General features: G+C 46.9%; 1 protein-coding gene across 6 annotated transcripts in view; it reads left to right on the forward strand.

Moving 5' to 3' along the window:
* Positions 1-16,889, forward strand: part of tada2a (transcriptional adaptor 2A) — a 33,953-nt gene extending 17,064 nt beyond the window's left edge. For 5 of the 6 annotated variants that reach the window (XM_076146012.1, XM_076146010.1, XM_076146009.1 and 2 more), the window contains 15 exons: positions 183-224; positions 9,005-9,111; positions 9,191-9,250; positions 9,337-9,428; positions 9,634-9,791; positions 10,189-10,277; positions 10,508-10,580; positions 10,695-10,758; positions 11,643-11,686; positions 14,617-14,727; positions 15,125-15,196; positions 15,625-15,757; positions 15,847-15,890; positions 16,258-16,337; positions 16,499-16,889. In XM_076146012.1, the coding sequence (XP_076002127.1) occupies positions 183-224; positions 9,005-9,111; positions 9,191-9,250; positions 9,337-9,428; positions 9,634-9,791; positions 10,189-10,277; positions 10,508-10,580; positions 10,695-10,758; positions 11,643-11,686; positions 14,617-14,727; positions 15,125-15,196; positions 15,625-15,757; positions 15,847-15,890; positions 16,258-16,337; positions 16,499-16,684 (1,355 nt within the window). In that variant the 3' untranslated portion in view covers positions 16,685-16,889. Of the gene's footprint in view, positions 1-182; positions 225-8,439; positions 8,565-9,004; positions 9,112-9,190; positions 9,251-9,336; positions 9,429-9,633; positions 9,792-10,188; positions 10,278-10,507; positions 10,581-10,694; positions 10,759-11,642; positions 11,687-14,616; positions 14,728-15,124; positions 15,197-15,624; positions 15,758-15,846; positions 15,891-16,257; positions 16,338-16,498 lie in introns of those variants that run through there. The other variant, XM_076146014.1, reaches the window with a different exon arrangement.
* The last annotated feature ends 4,078 nt before the right edge of the window (positions 16,890-20,967 follow it).

The following is a 20,967-nucleotide window of genomic DNA, read 5'->3' on the forward strand; positions in this document are numbered from 1 at the left end:
GCTCATTAAATGCATTATATACAGCGTGTGGATCCTACAGCACAGTGGAGGAGACATGTCCACATAAAAGTCCTCATTCAAATTCAGTAAAAGTAGAATTACCAACATGTGAATGCATTTTTACACGTATGATCCTCTGCTGCTGTCAACTATCAACCTACTTCTGTTTGTGTTGCTTGTAGCCTTCAGTGTCCAAGGAAGCAGCGCAGCACCATCCTGTTACGGTGAGTGGCATAATGACTTTGACCATATCGGTGTGGAGGCAGATGTGTGTGTGTGTGTGTGTGTGAGATTGTGTGCATGCCTGTACACTCTGCCTGTAATCAGCACCTCTGGCTGCTGCAGATAAGACACAGAGGCGCAGTGTGAAGCTCTGCCTGGCTCTCTGCCTTTTACACTTCAGGGCCTGGCAGTCACACCAGCAGCACGGCTGTACTGCGGACACATCTGGCCCTCGTTACGCCGCTCCACCGGCATTATACCATCACAACACACACACACCGTTCCTGTGTGTCGTAACCGCTCAAACGTCTGACAAAAGGCGAAACTCTTCACCACGTGTCAACCGCAGCGCCACTCAGCTACTCTTCTCTTATGGACACACTCTGAGCTCATTGTTTAGGCCCACCCGCTGTTACTTACACACTATACTCCTGCTTGTGTCCACACACTCAGCGGCTTTTGTTACACCTGGACAATCCAATCCAATCACAGCCCTGCAGTAAATTCAGGTTTTAAAAAGCTTATAAGGTTTCATCTCTAATCCATTTTAGGCAATAAAATTGATTATTTTTCTGGTAATCGCCGTAATCGGATTGAATTCAACATAATGGCGCATTCATCTGAGTAACAGAGCTACAAATGATGTGACTGTGTAAACACTCCCCTAGTTTACAGTAAGCATCCTGCACGAGCTCGTCCTCAGCAGGCCGACCTCCTTTCATGAGGTCATCAAGCATCAGTCAGGGATAAAACAAACAACAAAATCAGACTATTGCGTTTGCTGCTTTATTGAGTTGGATCACGTAATATTGAGAGTTCTTCTTCTGACATTCTGGATCCTTTGTGTGTCTGTATTCGCTACACGTGTACACACCGCTGCATCCAAAGCACAGAGTAAGAATAACACACGTCTAACACGGTCGACTAAAACTGGACAGCTTGGCAAGAGAGAGATCGACACAAAGCTCAGAACTCAAAACACAAAACAGGATGCTGAAGATAATTACAATCTACAGTTGAGTCAGTTTTATAATTGGGCTGTGAAACCAGAAGATAAACAGCCGGAGGGAAGTTACAACTGTACGCTTAGAGCAGGTCTGAATATTAGTACGGTTAGTAGTTGATACAAACCACCACAGTAAGTATAATGTAGAGCTTTAGGGGATCTGCACAAGATTACAGCTAAGATAAGATAACGACAGCTCAAGTTTGTGTTCGTTTACATCACAAGAATCTATTTGCTGTCGTACAACAACCGCAAATAAATGTAGGAATGATCCGACCTCGGTAATCCATCATTGTTCCTTCCTGTGTTTGCATTATGTCACCGTACCCAACCTGTATAGACCATACAGCCTCTTTCTCTGTACGGCAGCAGTGTTCTTTACGCAGGAACGACGTCAGAAACAACACTTATTCAGAAAGCTGTGAAACTGCGTGTGAAAAGGAGAAGAGTCATCTCTCTTCCTTACAGCTCAGACAATGATTTACCTTCATACATGCCAGTATTCTACGATTGATTTGTTATTGACTGTAATTTTCCAGAGGCACAAAGCTTCACTTCTTTCGATTCATTTCAATAACAGCACTGTTCAATAAATCAGCTCCCCAAAGCCCTTAGTCAGGGAAAATGCACTCCATGTGAAAACTGTTGCTGCACCAGCCAAGGAGGGGGAAAAAAATGTTTTTAACATGCAAAGTTAGAGTGTGTGTGAGTGTGTGTGCCTCTGCGTGTGTGTCTGTGTGAGCCCGGGGGCAGCACTTCAGCCAGAGCTCCCATCTTTATGAGCCCGCAGACACAATCGCAACTGGAACATGTGGTTTTCATCTGCTCACGTGCGAGGCCGGGGCCATTTAAAGCGGCAGTACACAATGATTATTCACTCAGCTACACCGCAGCAATCAGAACCACATGTCAGCGCAGAGCCAAAATGCCCTGATCTTCGTCTTTATTTTCAAGCTTGTCCCGTCCCAGGGGAGTCCTGTTCCCAAAGCCTGTAAACAATGGCCTCAGTATTCATTCAGCATTTTCAAGAGAGTTGTGAGAAGACGTGGCCCCTCCCGAAAAAAAATGCTATATGCTGTTATTGAGATACATGGGCTGGTGAGTAAACAATGGTGGTGGAAACTTCAGAGGGTTTGCCAGAGGTGCAGGATGCAGCTTATAAAGTTGTCTGAAACATCACCACATCTTTCTTGGATTAGGATGTAGAGACCATGGATGCTGAGGCGGTTTTTGCTTCGTACTGAGAGTAACATCAACACACAAACCCGTCAGTGTGCGGAGACGCTTATTTATTTAGGAGCAAATGTGTTCTCTGCATGATCAGAGACCTGGTTGGGTTGCTGTGTGTGCCTGTGTTAAGAGTTTTCACGCCAGAAATGAACTCCTGCCAGACTGGACATGTTGGATGTGATTCTGACTGAGTCTGGGAAACCTCCTCTTCTTCCTCCTCCTCCTCATCTTCCTCCTCCTCACAACTATAATCATGACAACATTCAACAACTTTGACTTCTTCATTCTGCATTTCATCAACACACACGCAAATTTCAATTTCTTCTTTCAATGACATTCTGACATTTTTTGTTATTTGGAGGTTTCAAATTCAATGAAAAACTAATCAAAACTAATAACAGGAAGAAAGCCTTTAATTATAGCTCACATTAGATCGCCTGAGGCCATCTTCTCTCATCTTGTTGACCCTGGCTGGCTCCTTTCGCTGCCTGGTGGTATTTTTTTTGCTCTGTATTACAAAGCGGAGGTCGTGCCCGTGGACCGGTGTGTGCGTGTGTGTGTGTGTGTGTGTGTGTGTGTGTGTGAGAAGACGAGCTAAGCACCGGGGCCCATGTGTCTTTATCTCTCTGTCTGGCTGCGTCTCGGTCGTGCCGCCGTTGTCGCATTCCGGCTCTGACCCTGAGAGGCATTCACTGCTCACTTGTGCCCTTCAACACTTTCCCCACGATCGCTTCAAAGAGCAGGTGACAACCAGGAATACTTTCACCCTGTTGACAGGCTGCATACCTCTCTGCAAGGAGAGAATATAGTGATGACACGGCACATTTCATTCAGGAGTAGACGGGAGACGTGGTGGTGTTTTGTGAAGGATTGGCGAGCGACAGCAACATTGGGACGTAAAGGCTCAAGCTCCCGTGGTTTCAAAGGCAAATTTTTGAAGTTTGTCACAGTCAAACCTCAGTGTCAGCAACAGAAAACAGAAATAGGGAAAAGTGTGTTCGTGTGGGCTGTGCCACTGTTGCCGGGCGGGCCACACACACACACACACACCTTCACAGTAGCAGAATAAATGCACAAATCTAGGCTTTTTGAATCAATGTAATATTTCATCTAATCTCTAATCTGTGAAGGGACCACAGGTGTCTTGATGTGTGATTGATGTGTTAGAGTAAGAAACACAGTATTTGCAGTAGAAGAAGACGTTAATGACCTCATCTTTGTGCCAAAATGCAGTACACACATACAGTATATACACTTTCCCACTGTCCCTGTCCAGTGCCCAATGAGGTCATCTGGTTCTGCTCTGTGGATTCTATTCTTCTCACAGCCCAGAAGAAGCTCCAGCTTCAGGGCTCAAAGACATTGACAGTCCAAGAACAATAGTTAAGCCTTTTATAAAAACTTTTTACATTGTCCCGGGTGGCTGCTCGCTGTTGTTCCTGTCCATTCTTCCAAACTTCACCACAGATAATGCACATCGTCATTCTTTTCCCCCTTAGATTAACCCTTAGGCGTATTGTGTTAGGGAGCCCTCCCCGACGGGCCGAGACCACGGCGGGCGGAATGGGCTGCCGGGATCCGAGCTAAAGCAACATGCCTGTGGTGTCCCTGCAGGGCGGCGCTGGGAGAGCCAGAGTGTGGAAGGCATCACGGCTCCCAGCACTGATGTGTTCTGACAGTGTTGTGGTAGATGTGCTCTGCCGTGAGGGGTACATAGGAAACGCGGTGTGGTTCACACGGGGAGCTCTTTCTCCATCCGCAGCTCAGCCTCGGCGGGGTGTGACATGTTTGTGTGTCGGTGTGTGTGTGGGTGAATTTCCACATTTCAGGCTCCCGAATCGTTCCGGAGCGAGCCTGGGCCTCTGTGTTGTTCGCTCCGGTCCCCAGAGTGTCTGAATCGACCCCGATGGCTCCTTAAACACTGTGGCCCTGTGGATGAAACCTAGTGGAATTCCGGTTTGCTGAGCTAAGGCCTAACATATGTTTTCTCAGGGTTTGTGTGCGGAGGTACGCTGCGTGGGAAACACTCGCAATCCACACCCACTTGTTGACCTGCCTGAACTCTCACTGAGCTGATTCCTCCTCGGTGTTACCTTGGCCGTGGGGAGGGGATGTCCTCCGAGCTCACGGGGGTAAACATATGTAGCCAGACCCTCTGGCTCAGCAAAAATAAACTGATGACACATTTGTGTGGGAGACGCTGCTGCGGATGATGAGATTAGTTCATGCACGTCCACCAGTGCTTCATGCTTTGTAGTTAGTGGAGGAAGTCGATGATGGAAGATAAAGAACATTTTTCTATGAACACTGAAAGATGAAAGACTCCAAGCAATCTCTACATAACTCGACTTTTAATTCACAACAGTGCTGATAAATGCTTCATAAAGGAATACAACAGATCATTGTTGTTGATATTGATGTACTGCTGCACTAAAATGCTAATTGCTCTCCTTCTGCTCGTCTTTCTCCACTAATTCCTGTCCTTACTTTTTCTCTTTGCTTTCTTTTACTCATTTAAACATTGAAGAATCATGGAACCAACAAAGTAAAGATCAGAGTTTTGCAGCAATGCTTTATACTGTTTAGTTCTCTGATTCTTTTGTTGTTTTTGTTGTTCATTTGTTGTTGTATGTATCTATAATTCTGTTATAATACATTTTTGTAAACCTGTATTGGATTAGTGTAATGTTAGAGAGGGCGTTGAACCCACAGGGGGACTCTAACCATAGGCAGCTGTTCTACTGAGATTCTGGACAGTTTGTGCTCAGTTTGTGGTTGTATAGTTGTGTATTCACTGTATAGTCTTAGTACTTTTCCCACAGCAGAAGAAATCAAAGCCTCACAATGCGCATCAGATGTCCTGTAGAATATTTGTAATTTGATTTTTACTTTTCTAAACAGATACTGTACAGCCAAACAGAACAGGCGTCTATCAGTGTGTAATGTTTCTTATCCGCTGGTGTGAGAAGAGAAGGATAGACGTTTCCCTGAATACAGCAACTGTATGTTAATGAGCGCTTGTGGCCAGATGGGTGCAGGTATCTTAATAAATCTCAGCTGAAAGAATCCTGGATGATGGTGGCGATTATACAATTACTGCTGACGTTTGCTTAATTTACAGCCAAAGAAATGGGATTTTCTTTTAAAGACCTTCACTCCCATATCAGGTTAATGGATCAAAGCTCCTAACGTGCATGTCCAAGCCAAGCAGGGGTTCACAGATGTAACAGAGGATATTGGCATTATCCAGGTGTCTCTCCGTGCTGGTGATCATCAGAGGTCATTTGAGGCCGCGTGTCCATTTCAGCTCTTTGCTTCTAACAGGACTTAATCTTATTTCAGAACATTTCCCTAACAGGAGTGGTTGAAGTGTTGTTTCAGCCTCTAAGGCGTGTGGCAGATGCCCTCCTTTCTTCACAGGGCCCCTCATATTCAAATCACAGCAGCTGGGAAGTGCTTTGGTAATGGGAGTAGGAGTGAGTAGCAACAGGGGGAGTTTTTAAAGGTGGGGGTGGGCATTTGTTTGGTCAGTGCATAATTTGGCACACTTCTATACAGAGACACCCCAAGGCTCTAAATCTTTGATGCCCATAAGGAGTCTGAGGCCTGGAGGCCGGGGGCTCGCCTGGTCTTTCACATCCCTTCCTTCGGGTGTGAAGGCAAAAGCTTTTGGGGGGAGAAAGAGGGATTCTGGGTAGGTGGGGGTGGCAAGGGCTGGAGAGACAGCAGGTTATCTGCCCACAGGCGGTGATGCTGCAGCACATAGGGGCCATCATAGGGGAGCACACATGTCTCTCTCTGAGGCCGACAGCATTTCTTTTGTTAGCCTGCATATGTGGATAATGGATTCTGCCTGCATTGACTGGCGAGATGTGATTTCATACAGTATGATTTTACACATGCTGAGCCAGGCTTTCAGCCCTGATATATGATTTCTCTTTGTTAAAGTGGAGGCTGCAGTTCTGTCTCCGTACAAATTGGACTGCAGCACACTTCCGCTTCAGGCAATTTTTTTATAACTGTGTCCTCTGTGAAAACATCAATAAAAAAAATACATCCAAGGAAGAATTTTTAGTTAACCCTCTGGAGTCGTGACATTCTGCCCTTTTTACAGTTTTATCTGTACTGCACTTATTGGGGTGTAGGGAGATGATAGGGGTGTAGATTTCTTCAAATTCAATTCTTTGAGCCAAATTCTTAATAAAAAATATTGTTTCTTTTTTAATGATGTAAAACATTTAAAGTCAGATTTACAAAACGTTTTCTAAAAATGATGTGATAAAAATATCTGGGGAAAAAAATAAAAATAATATACAAAAGGTGAAATTCTGATATTGTGATTTTGTTTACTAATCTCTTAAAAGTCATTCAGTAAAAAGTTTGATTTAAGAGGATTAAATACAGGTTGTTGTAAGATTGTTTTGAGCTTAGACCAGGGAGAGATCTGGGTAAAGCAGAACGTCTTTATCTACACACCAGCTATACTGTACTGCAAACTGTCACACAGAAATGAGAAGTTCTCTACTTGAAGATAAATAAATCCCAGTGCTCACATGGGATTGTTAAACAAACCACATTCTGGCAGTCAGATGGAAATTCCCTTGAGAGCAAAAGTACAACTGTCCTTTTATTGTGTGCAGTCTGCTGGGAGGGAGCTTTGTCAGCTGAGTCTTTCCCCACAGGTCTCTGGTAACCCCAGAGGGTCAGGAGATGAGACGACGGGGACGTAACAACTGAATGTACATGTCACTGTGGATGGTTCACACTAACATGGCTCAAGGCACAATGACAGGAAAGGAGTACATTCCAGATTTAAGCCTGTGTGCAGTTTGGTAGCTGCACTTAAGCCCGCATGATGGCTTACTCGTTTTACCATAGTAGATTCTGATAGAATAGATGTGTGTCTACATGTGCTAGGATCTTTTTGTGATGTCATTCAAGTTTTATGTCACTAAAAAGATCTTATTTTACACTTTTGTCAAGTGGCAGCAAGTCTTAACGTCAGGAGTTGCAGTACTGTCTGTGAAGCAATAAGCCTGGTTACACATCACCATTATGCTTGTGCCAGACCATGTGAGATACAGATCTGCCAGCTACCTGCCAATGTTATGACTACACAAATGTACCCCTGTAGTCATATTGACTGACTATCTTAATCTGTATCTATCTCCGTTTTTCTGTGTTGCTCAAATGCATCCAGTATTTATGGGATATATGTTTATGGAGGAAACAAAAAAACACTCAACCTCAAGTAAAACTTGAAGATAAAAAATGAAATAAACTGGTTGCTGTAGATGCAACAACAAAACAAATGCATTAGTATAATACTTTATGTAAGGATAATACAATAGTTTATGTAAGGAATGTTACCAATATATAAACAAGTCTATGGGTCTCTGGGCGAGAACTCTTTGGCTGTGATTATTCGTTAGGAAACTGATGCAGCAGCACCACCCTGTGGTAGAATGGATAACTACTACAGTCTTAAGGCAAACACATTTGTTACACAGTGCAAAATATGACTATTATAGAATTGAAACATACACACATTCATTGCAATTATTGTGAGTATAATACATTTATTTTTGTTATTAATTACTTTTGCCAAAATTAAGGACTTACTAGCAGCTCGTACAAAAATTGTTGAGTTGATTGACAGGCATATATCATTTCTAATAAATCTTATTAATAACCGGTCTGTTTTTGTTGTTTGCTTTTATTTTTCCCTCCAACTTGCTGCGGGCCTCACTTTGAAAACCTGTGCTCTATCTCATCCAAATGCAATAAAATGTCAGGCTCACTATTTGAGGTAGTGTACTGTATATGTACTGAGCAAGTTAATGATTTAAAAAAAAATATATTATTATTATTATTATTAGTCGTAGTAGCAGAAGTAACTTTATTAGTCTTATGCATAACAATCACTGTTGAATTGCGGGGTAAATACTTGAGCTCGCTGTAATCGATGTGTTCCGGCTCGTCTAGCAGAGTCTTCCTGTAAGGATAATTTGTCTACCTCGAACAACAGATTGGTCTAAAAACATCATCCTTTGTGTTTTCGCTGAGGTAAACTGTCATCACATGGATCGCCTCGCGTCTTTTGGGAGTAAGTGTTAATAGTGTGACAGCATTAAATGCAACATACACGACGTTAACGACGATACGGCGGTCTGTTAGCTCCCTATCTGTGGTTAGCCACATTAGCTGCGCTCGAGCTTATTAGCTTGAAGCTGCGTTCTGCTGGGAAACTTCGCTTGCTTTACTTAGCTTCGGTTAGCATGTGTTCTCTGACGTTAAACCACAAAACGACGAGACTTTTAAGATATCTAACTATTCCCGAACGTTTATTAAAGACGAATAGCATTGCAGTTGTAGTATAAACCCCAAGTCCAACTCAATGAATCGTTTATAAAGCTTGATATGATAAACAGTTGCATTGTTGATTTGTTTACGTGCTGATCAGGCTCAGCTCCTCACACATGGCGCTCCTGCGTTTGCCCTCTGCAGTGAGTTGAGTTTAACCATAAGTTCACTTCTTCATTCCAGATGATCCCTTTGATAAGCCTCCGTGCAGAGGCTGCTCGTCCTGCCTGTGTGAGCCCTACATCAAGTGTGCAGAGTGCGGACCCTCACCCTTCCTGCTGTGCCTCCAGGTGAGCACACAGACCACAGCTTTGTACAGGTATTGTCTTTGAACACCTCTCAGTCTCACTTCCTGTGTCTGTGTTTCAGTGTTTCACCAGAGGGTTTGAATACAAGAAGCATCAGAGCGACCACAAATATGAAATCATGGTGAGTAGAATAAAACACACACACAAGCATGTATGACGTCACAGCGTGAATGATCTCACACATGTCTGATCTGTGTCCACACACAGACATCAGACTTCCCCATCCTGGAGCCCGGCTGGACGGCGCAGGAGGAGATGGCCCTGCTAGAGGCAGTGATGGACTGTGGCTTTGGAAACTGGTCAGTGTGTTTGAACTGCTGTAATTATTAATCTGTAGGTTTGTCAGGCTCAAACATCGTCATGGTAATGACTAAAATGAATAGAGACGGATTATAAATAATAAGATTGTTGACAGCACAAAGTACAACGCTGCAGCCTGGACTGTTTGTGTGCTTGTGATCACTTTTTCTGACGCTGATATCCAGATGTCATTTCCTCCCTCAGGCAGGACGTGGCGTACCAGATGCGCACTAAAACTAAAGAGGAGTGCGAGAGCCACTACATGAAGAACTTCATCAACAACCCGCTCTTCTCCTCCACGTTACTCAGCCTGCGCAAGACCAAAGACTCTCGCTTCGCCGAGAGCGCCATTCCTTTCAAACGTCAGTGTACACACACACACACACACACACACACACACACACACATTCCACCTGCTTTGCAGCCATTGATTGTAGCAGCTTTTGATATTGAGTTATTAAAATGGGGAGTGGCAACATTAATGAACCTGGAGCAGAAAGATTTGTGCATCAAATTGAACGATACATTTCCAGCAGGGAGAAGCAGTTAGAGAGTCCTGATGGTCTGACACAATCGTCCTTTATTCACACACATTTCCAGCCTTCTGCCTGCTTTTAGTTTCAACTAGTGATGTATTGAGTCGATGCCGTATCTCCCCCGGCTCTCAGGTTCACAATCCATTCCTTCTCTTTCCAGCTAGGAGACGTAATGTTTAATTCATATACCCCAGTTAAGCTTCTTGTATTTCTGTCATCTCAGCCACCGACGATCCGCCCCGGCCCACGTTTGACTCGGTGCTGTCTCGAGACATGGCTGGATACATGCCAGCTCGAGCCGACTTCATGGAGGTGAGGGGGGGAGGGGGGGGACGCGTGTCAGGCCTGAGATGTTAACTGTTCCCTGAACCCAGCAGTGAAATAACGACTCGTGCCCTCGTGTGTGTGTGTGTGTGTGTGTGTGTCTCCCTGCCACTGACACGTAGAAAGTCATTTACATGAGCGCTCATCTCAAAGCAGACGAACTCCAGTGTGATTCAGATCAGAGCCACACTGACGAACCCCTTCACTGTCCCACTTAGGAGTTCGACAACTACGCAGAGTGGGATCTGAAAGACATCGACTTTGTGGACGACGACTCAGACATCCTGCATGGTGGGTTGAATATTAATGTTGACGTTGACATTGACAGTATTTTTGCCTTTTGTTTTGTAAAGATAAGAGAAGTTGATGGCGCTCACTCTCAGTCTGCTCTGTTTTGTCTTTCAGCCCTCAAACTCGCCGTTGTTGACATTTATCATTCACGACTAAAGGAACGACAACGCAGGAAGAAGTAGGTTTCTGCTTTACTCTGAGTTGATCTCGTCCCTTTCTGCAGCGTGTTATGACCTCAGTCTGTCAGTAGATGGCGCTGTAAGCTTCTGCATCGTCCCGTCCGGCCTCATTTCCTGCTTGTTCTATCTCACGGGCTCAGATTGCCCAAACGCAATTAATACTGGATTAAGAATTAGAAAGCAAACAGTTCGGCGCTTCCGTCTGTATCCTCTTAGCGATAATGAATTAAGAAGATTTACTATTTCTGTTTGTGTTTCCTTACAAGCTGTTTGCTCCAAAAGAGAGATTCTAATATTGAGAGGCCTTAAAATACATTCCAAATCATTTCCACATTATTACGCCTTTGAAATTGTAATTATTTCCCAAAAAAGGTCTATAGAAGTCCAGGAATTGTCAACATTGTGGTTCTTATTGCAGATTTTAAGCCTGAAAAGCAGCAGGGGGTCTGTTCAGATGCAACCAGCAACTCTGTCACGACCTCATCCAAAGCTGAAAGCCGTTTGGTGTTAAAATGTGTGTGTCTCCTGCTGTTTGTCTCTCTGCACGCTAGAATATCAATCTGACACTCGGCTCAGCTTCAGGCTGTAAAGACGAGACTGCACCTTTTCTTATCCCTGTTAGTTTGTCGCCTGTCGGAGTGTTTCTAGGAACGTGACACGACAGAAACCCTGAGCCGTGACCCTTGAACCCCAACGTGCACTTGCGCTGTCGTGTGATTGTAGGCACATGGTGGTTATTTGTGTGTGTGTGTGTGTGTGTGTGTGTGTGTGTGTGTGTGTGTGTGTGTGTGTGTGTGTGTGTGTGTGTGTGTGTGTGTGTGTGTGTGTGTGTGTGTGTGTGTGTGTGTGTGTGTGTAACCTTCTGAATTCTGCTCCCCTCCAGGATCATCAGAGACCACGGCCTGATCAACCTGAGGAAATTCCAGAGTGAGTCCTCCTCCTTCCCTTCACACACACACAGGCTGGGCTCTGGTGTGTGTGTTGCAGCACATGGAGGCATTTGATATCCAGCAGCCAAATCTGCCACCTGTTGCCATGGCTGCACACAAACAAGCCCAATGTAACGACCGCCGTTAACCTCAGTGGCCCCCGGGGCTAACTGCAGCCCGGCAACTGACCGAGCTCCTATTTTACTGACCGGGCTCTGATCACGCACGCACACACATACACACACACACACACACACACACACGCGTCAAGAGTGCCAGAGCTTAATTGCTTTACTATGAATAGATCCCTGCGTGTCGGTGCTGTGGCGAGCGGCTCGGGGAGAGGCGGCGGCCTTGTTTATTGATCCGTCTGCCACATGTTGGATTTCCCAACAGTCAGATCGTCTCCATATATGAGGAGTTCACACCGGAGCTAAATCAGGCTCATAAAGCTTCATTGCAAACACCTCCACGTCTGAGCTGGCGATCCATGGCCGCATGGTGCCCGGTGACATCGCCGGCAATGTGCGAGAGAGAGAGTGAGAGTGAGGTGAGAAAGGTAGAGAGAGGGAGTGAGATAGAGAGTGAGAGTGTGTGTGCTCGTGCTCCCCTCATGATGTATTTATTTGTCCTCCAGCCTCCAGGTAGCCCTCCTCCCCTCCTCTGTTCCTCCCTTCCTCCCTCCCCTCCTCCCTCCCTCCCCTCCTCCCTTCCTCCCTTCCTCCCCTACCTCCCCTCTTCCCTCCTCCCTCCTTGCCCTTATCTCTCCAGTCTTTCAAGACAAAAGGGAGCTCAGAGTAGCTGTAGAGCTGCAGACTGGTTGTCATGGAGACTGTGAATGAAGATTGTGTGTCTCTTCACTGTGTGTGTGTATGTGTGTGTGCATGTGTGTGTCACATGAAATAATGGAAGCGGTATCATGTCTGAGCGACTGCTTGGGGTAAATTGACCAACAGTGTTATTGTTTACTGGCGGGCGGGGGTGTGTGTGCGTGTGTGTGTGTGAAGCCCCCCAGGGTTCGTTAGGATAAATGATTCAAGTGTTTGCCCGCTGTTCATTTTTTTGGCGTGTGTGTGTGTGTGTGTGTGTGTGTGTGTGTGGCAGCACTGGACTGATGAAGCTGATATTCATACACACGTCTGTTTTCCATGAAAGCACGGCTCCCTATGTTCAGTCTGCTGTGGTGGCTGCTAATTAAAGCCTGGATGCAGGAAGCCTGATGAAAGAACCTGACGGACACACACACACACATACATGCACATACACACACTCACACGCGCACACACGCAATCACACACACACACACACACACACACACACACACACACACACAGAGAGCCAGCCTGCTCACACCCCCACAACAGCTTTCATCTCTGGCTTTGACTCTTGTGTGTTACGCAGCAACACCGGCCACCACAAACACACCAAATATTTTAAACTGTGTTTTCCTGTTGTGTTTGTCACCGAGGTTCTGAATTGATATGATGTAATGCCACAAAGTGACACAGCAGAGATATTCATGGCGTAAAGCTTCATCATTGCTGCATCGATTTCTAAGGCGACAATCCTGCTCCATCAGTCCGACACGTTCCAATCAATAATCCGGTCTCTGGGGAAACAAACAACAAACTAAATTGAATCTCCTTTCAAACCTTCCTCTCCTAGATTGAGCTCGTATGTTCTCTATGTTCTCCGCACTCTGCCGGTAACGTGTAATTATTTTTCCCACAGCCGTATTAAGCCGAGTTAAGTGGATGGGAATAATCAGGTCCAATCGCAGCGGAAATGAAAGAATTCCCAATCGTTCCCTGAATAATTGTTATGGAGTGGAAACGGCGGCTCAAGATTTCTCGTAAGAACAATAAACCGTTAAACAGCCGCTTTGTGTGGCAGCGATCGTTTCTTACAATGAACGACTGAAGAATCCTCAGTCTTCCATAAACATTGAGGTTTTCCTGATGAACATGGAACGCTCATTTAAAGCTCCATAAAGCAGCAGCAGCCACAGAAGTGTGTGTGTGTGTGTGTGTGTGTGTGTGTGTGTGTGTGTGTGTGTGTGTGTGTGTGTGTGTGTGTGTGTGTGTGTGTGTGTGTGTGTGTGTGTGTGTGTGTGTGTGTGTGTGTGTGTGTGTGTGTGTGTGTGTGTGTGTGTGTGTGTGTGTGTGTGTGTGTGTGTGTGTGTGTGTGGACCAGACAGTAAATCCTCACCAGCCTCCAGTTATTGATCAGCACGCAGCGCCGCCACACACAGGGATGTTTATGCGCCCATAAGCCGGCTGTTGATTCAAAGCAACACGTTAATGTCGTGTTCTCCGGCGGTCGTGCTGGGAAGTCCGGGGGAAATGGGAGGAGATGAGGCAGACTGAGTGAAAACCACGCAGATTACAGAGTTTGTCTTTGCAAAGTAACTCTGAGAACGCATTCAGCATCATAAACTACATCCGACTCTGTAGATCTATGGTGTATAGATCTACTTCCTGCTCAGCTCTCTCTCTCACACCCCCCCCCCCTCACTCTATCTCACTCTTCATCTCTCACACACTCTCACTCTCTCTCCCCCATCTCACTCACTCTCTTCCCCCTCTCACTCTCTTTCCCCTATCTCACTCACTCTCTTCACCTTCTCTCGCACACTCACTCCCTCTCTCCCTCCCTCTCATTGTCTCTCTTTCTCTCTCTCACTCTCCCTCTCTCACACACTCTCACTCTCTCTCCCCAATCTCACTCACTCTCTTCACCTTCTCTCGCACACTCACTCCCTCTCTCCCTCCCTCTCATTGTCTCTCTTTCTCTCTCTCACTCTCCCTCTCTCACACACTCTCACTCTCTCTCCCCAATCTCACTCACTCTCTTCACCCTCTCTCTCACACTCTCACTCACTCTCACTGTCTCTCTCTCTCTCTCTCTCTCTCTCTCTCCCCCCCTCAGTGCTAGAGCGATGCTACCCAAAGGAGGTGCAGGAGCTGTACGACGTCATGAGACGCTTCGCTCGAGTGGTCGGGCCTATCGAACACGACAAATTCATCGAAAGTCACGCACGTGAGTATTTCCCTCGCTCGGCAGGCAGTCAGTCAGGCAGGCAGACAGGCAGTCACGTCCCTCTGGGCTTCTTTACGAGGAGCAGGAGCGTCGCTGTCACAGCACATTAGCCGCCCTCATTACAGGTGACGGTCACAAAAAGATCATTTGTGTTTTCACTTTTCTGGGCCAAAGTAATTTCATCAGCGGGCTAATGAGCCTGTCAGGTGAAGCCTTCCTCTGTCTGCAACTTTCCCTCTCTGTCAGTGACCGATGTAATAAGTATACCTGTGCAATCCACAGCATGGATTCAGCCTCTGTGAAGATTATTAAGTCCACACAGTGTCGGACGTGTCGATTCAACTCTTGAATCCCCATGTGAAGGTGTTGAGGTGTGTTCTTCTTCTCTCTCTTACAGTGGAGTTTGAGCTGAGGAGAGAGATCCGCCGGCTGCAGGAGTACCGGAAAGCTGGGATCAAGTCTTTCTGCAGTGAGTTTGCTCTCGACCTCTCTGACTCTCCTTTCTCGCCGAGGCGTGGAGTTTAAAAAGTCTAAGCAGGGTAAAGTACTGATACACACACACACACACCTGAGACGTGCCCAACCCTTCACGTTGGGTTTGGCATCTGGAACACTTTGATGACTTGCAGGCAGCAGACAGCGTCCCTGTAAATCGAGCAGCTTCAGATGTTTGGCTGCAGCGCTCGCTCTTATTTAGCCGAGTCGCTGGTGTAATAAAGACTAAGTGTTCCTTTTACATCAAGTTTTATCTCCATAATTTAAATCTTGTCAGCCGCTCGTGAATCAGGAGGACGCTGACGCACTAAGCTCCGCCCGCTCTCACACTCTCAGTCTCAGCTCTGTGCGTGCTGGTGTCCTTGTGACGCCCTGTGTTGACCTCTGCCGTTTGTCGTTCAGGTGCCAAAGTGTACGAGCGCGCCAAGCGTCTGCGTGAGGACGAGAGGAGGAAGAGGACCATGCTGTGCGACGTGCTGCAGTACATCCAGGACGGACGGGCGTGCCAGCAGTGGCTCAGCAAGCAGGCCGCAATGTGAGACGCCACACTTTTCACCCTGTGTGTGTGTGTGTGTGTGTGTGTGTGTGTGTGTGTGACGCTAACACGTTTCCCTGTGATTACAGAGACGCTGGCATCACTCCACCTGTCACGACCATCACAGTGTCAGGTACGAAGCCTCTGCCTGTCCCTCGACACACACACTCTCTCCCTCTCCCTCTCTCGCCCCCTCCCCTCCCTGCTGCCTTGGCGCAGCCCCAGGCTCAGTCACATTAATGTATTCTCTCTGAGACGCTCCTCCATAAAGACACAGGAAAAAATGGGAGCCTGCCTGCATATTTATGCTCCTGCTTCTTTCACCTCCAGTGCACAGCTGTATTTACACAATTTGCACGTAGTAAATATTTGTCCCCCCCGTCCACCCGTCCCTTCCAGCAGTGGAATTAACTGGATGTTGTCAGCCTGCTATTATGTTCTCCGAGGTGTAGACCAGTAAACGGGGGTTGTTTGACTGTTATTGAATTTCCATTCCGCAGCAACAGGTAGGCGGAGCGCTCCTCCCCTCAACCTGACGGGTCTGCCGGGGACAGAGAAGCTGAACGAGCGGGAGAAAGAGGTACGACGCTTTACACTGCAGCTAAAGTCTCAGGGACAAAGACTCAACCAGGAGACACACACCTCACACACTGACATTCACGCGCTATTAAGCATATTTATGACATCTAAACGTTTCAAAGCGTATGTTTGTAACCCTGGTGTGTGTCTGTGTGCCCGTAGCTGTGCCAGGTGGTGCGCCTGGTGCCCGGGGCCTACCTGGAGTACAAGCAGGCCCTGCTGAACGAGTGCAGGCGACAGGGCGGGCTGCGGCTCGCTCAGGCCCGGGCGCTCATCAAGATCGACGTCAACAAGACTCGCAAAATCTACGATTTCCTCATCAAGGAGGGCTACATCACTAAGGCGTAGGACGGGAGTGTGTGTGACGCTCCGTGGTACCCTGGTGTCATAGCAACACTGTGAGCCTGTGAGAAGTTTCATTGTAGCTTCTGGTTTTGAAGTACTGTAACATTTGTTAGGTCTTTTTGTGTTTTTTGCATCAGTCTTAATACAATACTTCATCCAAACAAGATTGTATTTATTTGTCCTGTAATAAAATGTTTTCTGTAAAGATTACTGGGTGTGTGTTTGTTTGCTGTGTACTGTAAAACCTTACGAATGACCTCGGAGCTCTTTGATAAGGCTGAGGCACAGGAGAAGAAGAGCAGATAACATGAATCACCCAGGACAACAGACAAGCAGCTTAGCGAGTCTCTGTTCTGATCCTTCATGGCTCTCACAGCGGCTTTAAGGTCACACACAGGAAGATGTGTGTGCGTGTTTCCTCTGCAAAGTGCACGCTCGACTTTAAACGCATTATCGTAGATTCGCTTGGACTCGTTTCATCATCTTGCTTGCAGATTTCATCCCGATCTGTGCCGGGATCACCGTCTTGTCAGTCTTTGGGAGTTAAACACGTTTCACAGTGACACACAGTCGCTCGCTCCATGCTTTCCCATCGCCCCCATCTGTGGAAGTGGGCCGGCGTGACGAAGGTGAACTGTGACACACGGAACACAGGCCGGCAGGCGGTGGCCGGCCTCTGACAGGCTCATCAGAGCAGCAAACAGCAGTTGCATTGACCTTGGTGAACTGCGATTAGAACGACACACTCAAACCTATTTTGATGAGGGCGGGACAGCGGTGTCCCACCCACATGTTCTCAAATCAGAGTTCTAAACAAATGAGGCAGTGGAATGAAATTGCTCATTTCCAGTTTTCCTTATGGTTCCACTTGGCATCTTTACCGGCGTCCCGGTGCCAAACCAACTTGCAAACGAGGCTTTGATCAATCGTCTCCTCCGCCATTTTCTGTTTACAGCTCCGGCTCATGGCTCCAAACGGGAGAGAGGTGTTGGGTCGGCTCAGCACCACTGATGGAGATGAAGGAGATGAAGAAACAGGATTTGCTGTTTATTTACTCGAGAGTGAAATACTAAAGCACAACAAAACCAAGCTGAGTCATACTTCACTCCACATTATACTGTAAACTGCATCAGAAAATAGTAACTTTATAGCTCCTCTATGGATTTTTAACTTTGCTTCAGGGGAAAGTGTTGTTAACCCTCCTTCTCCCCTTAAAAGGTCAAACCTGCCTCCCTCCCCTCCTCCACCTCTCCTTTGGTCATTACTGCACGGTAGTGATTAACATAGAGGTGAACCTGTCTCCCGTTGTCAACACAGGAGGTTACCCTGGCAACCTGGTCTCTGGCACACTGAAAGTCTGAAAGGAGTGGTGGCTGGGGAAGGTGGGGGAGGCAGCTCTGTTGAGATGCACACACACACACACACACACACACACACACACACACGTGCCCTGTTGCTTGTGCTCATCTGCTGGGCATGAGGAGTCGTGACTAGCCTCCCCCTACCCCCACCCCCCTCTTCATCCGTGTACGTGCTTTTCCTCTTTCTCTATGATTGAAGGAAAGGGAGCGACCTAAATGCAGACATTCAGCACTCGGTCTGGCAGATTTACTGGAGGACTAAGGGAGACTAAGGGAGAGAGGACGGCAACAGTAAGGTTGTGATGCCGCCGCTCCCTGCAGGGTCTCGTTCCTACGGTGCAGCAGTGAAACGTGTTTGTCTAACTGGGAGGGGTGTCACACTCAGCCGCCCGTGCATGCCAGAGCAAATGCTCAGATCCCATGTGTCTGTTTAGCACCGTCACAGCTGGAAGCGCCTGTGGGAGCAGCAGCAGCTTTTTTTAGACCCACTGACCACCACACACTCTCCATTAAGGGGGCAGGATATGTTTTGGTCCCAATGCGACTCGATCACGATTATTTAGGGAACAATTCCATGCGTCACAGATCTTTTTTATTCCAGCCAGGATTTAATTTCATGACTTCAACATTCATTCATTCAACACACCTTTTTTTTACCTAACAGAATTTACTAATGAGATTATGGAAATGTGATTGCACTCGACTAGTGGAGTTTAAGGAAGAATAATAAAGTAAATTAATTATTAAATTAATTGAATCACCACCTTAGAAATCCATGCATTGCGATTCATCAATTACGGCCATTTGCTATAATCCGGTTTGGATTAGTGTGAAGATTTACAGTTTACTCAGGGACACAAATGTATGGATACACACACACTCAGATGCCGAAGCTTTGATCCCAGTTGATGCTGAGGCCGGCCGACTCACTCCTGAAGCTTTCTATCTCTCCCCACCCCGGATCCTGTCAGAACATTCCCGGTAAACAGCCAGGCCTGTCTGAGCCGGAGCCAGTGCTCCTATAGTTCCCCTACATGTTCTTCTGCCTCAGCTCTCACACCGGGTTGCTGAAATGTGTTAGCTGTCATCTTCTGCCTTCTACCTGAGTGATCTGGACCGATAGAACCCTGCCATAGTGGGATCGCTGCATTTGTAATTCATGATGTGGATTGACGCCTCTCTCCCCCCGGGTCACAGGAAGTATGAATTAGTAACCGTGACTGAACGGCACGGTTTGTTTAATGCTGGCGGTTTTGAGGGACGAGCGGAGGATCTTACTTTCAAATCAGCGTGGCCCCTCTGCTCTGCCACACCCATCACTTATCTGCTGTTACAGAGCTCAGGGTTCATCAGTGTGGCTCCCTGCTCACTCAGAGCAGACGGCTCCTTCAGAAACCTGCAGGTGCCTGAGATGATGCACATGTGTCAGGGGGAATTATTCAGTCTGCGCTTTAGATTGCAAAGCAGTGTTCATCTACCCAGAATGCCTCTGACTCATCTGACATTACAGTCCCCGGCAAGAATCTCTCTCTCTCTCTCTTTTTCTCTCTCTCTCTCTCTCTCTTTCTCTCACTCTCTTTCTCTCTCTCTCTTTCTCTCTCTCTTTCTCTCTTGCTCTCTCTCTCTCTTTCTCTCACTCGCGCTTGCTCTCTCTCTCTCTCTTTCTCTCACTTGCTCTTTCTCTATCTCTCTTTCGCTCTCTCTCGCTCTATATCTCTCTCTCACTCGCTCTTTCTCTCTCTTTCTCTCTTTCTTTCTCTCTCTCTCTCTCTTTCTCGCTATCTTTCTCTCTCTCGCGCTCTCTCTCTCTTTCTCTTTCTCTCTCTTGCTCTCTCTCTCACTCGCTCTTTCTCTCTCTCTCAAGCACTCTCTCTCTCTCTCTTTCTTTCTCTCTCTCTTGCTCTCTCTCTCGCTCTCTCTTTCTCTCTCTCGTGCACTCTCTCTCTCTCTCTTTCTTTCTCTCTCTCTTGCTCTCTCTCTCGCTCTCTCTCTCTCTCACTCGCTCTTTCTCTCTCTCTCGTGCACTCTCTCTCTCTCTCTTTCTTTCTCTCTCTCTTGCTCTCTCTCTCGCTCTCTCTTTCTCTCTCTCGCTCTTTCTCTCTCTCTCTTGCTCTCTCGCTCTCTCTTTCGCTCACTCTCTTTCTCTTGCTCTCTTTCTCTCTTTCTCTTTCTCTCTCTCTCTCTCTCTTTCTCTCTCTCTCTCTTTCTCTCTCTCTCTTTCTCTCGCTCTCTTTCTCTATCCCTTGCTCACTCTCGCTCTCTCTCTTTCTTTCGCTCTCTCTCTCTCTCTTGCTCGCTCTCTCTCTTGCTCTCTCTCATTCCCTCCCTCTCACTCTCTCTCTCTCTCTCTCTCTCTCTTGCTCTCTCTCGCTCTCTGTCTTTCTCACTCTCTTTCTGTCTCTTTCTCTCTCTCTCTCTCTCTCTCTCTCTTGCTTTCTCTCACTCTCTGTCTTTCTCACTCTCTTTCTGTCTCTTTCTCTCTCTCTCTCTCTCTCTCTCTCTCTCTCTCTTGCTCTCTCTCACTCTCTGTCTTCTCACTCTCTTTCTCTCTCTCTCTCTCTCTCTCTCTCTCTCTCTCTCTCTCTCTCCCTCTCTCTCTCTCTCTCTCTCTCTCTCTCTCTCTCTCTCTCTCTCTCTGTCAGCCTTGCCTGAGATTTTCGGGTTGCTCTGCCTGGTGATGCTGCTGTTTGTTTCCAGTTGATTGAATTTGGAATGTAATTAGGAGCGACTCTGAGGCCGGGGCCACGGGTGTATGGAGAGAATAATACCTCCCTCAGGAGCCCTTTGGAAATAGCATAGACTTTGGAAGGCAGGGCTAATTATGGTTTTGCACGGGGATACAGTATCACTGAGGACTGCACACACACAGCTGGTGTGGGAGGTCTCAGCTGTGGACAGGGACACTGTGGGTCATGTGTGGTCAAC

The sequence above is a fragment of the Genypterus blacodes genome, unplaced genomic scaffold, assembly GCF_046128005.1.
Source record: "Genypterus blacodes isolate CSIRO-AG114 ecotype Tasmania unplaced genomic scaffold, CSIRO-AGI_Gbla_v1 ptg000032l_1, whole genome shotgun sequence".
NCBI classification, from domain to species: domain Eukaryota; kingdom Metazoa; phylum Chordata; class Actinopteri; order Ophidiiformes; family Ophidiidae; genus Genypterus; species Genypterus blacodes.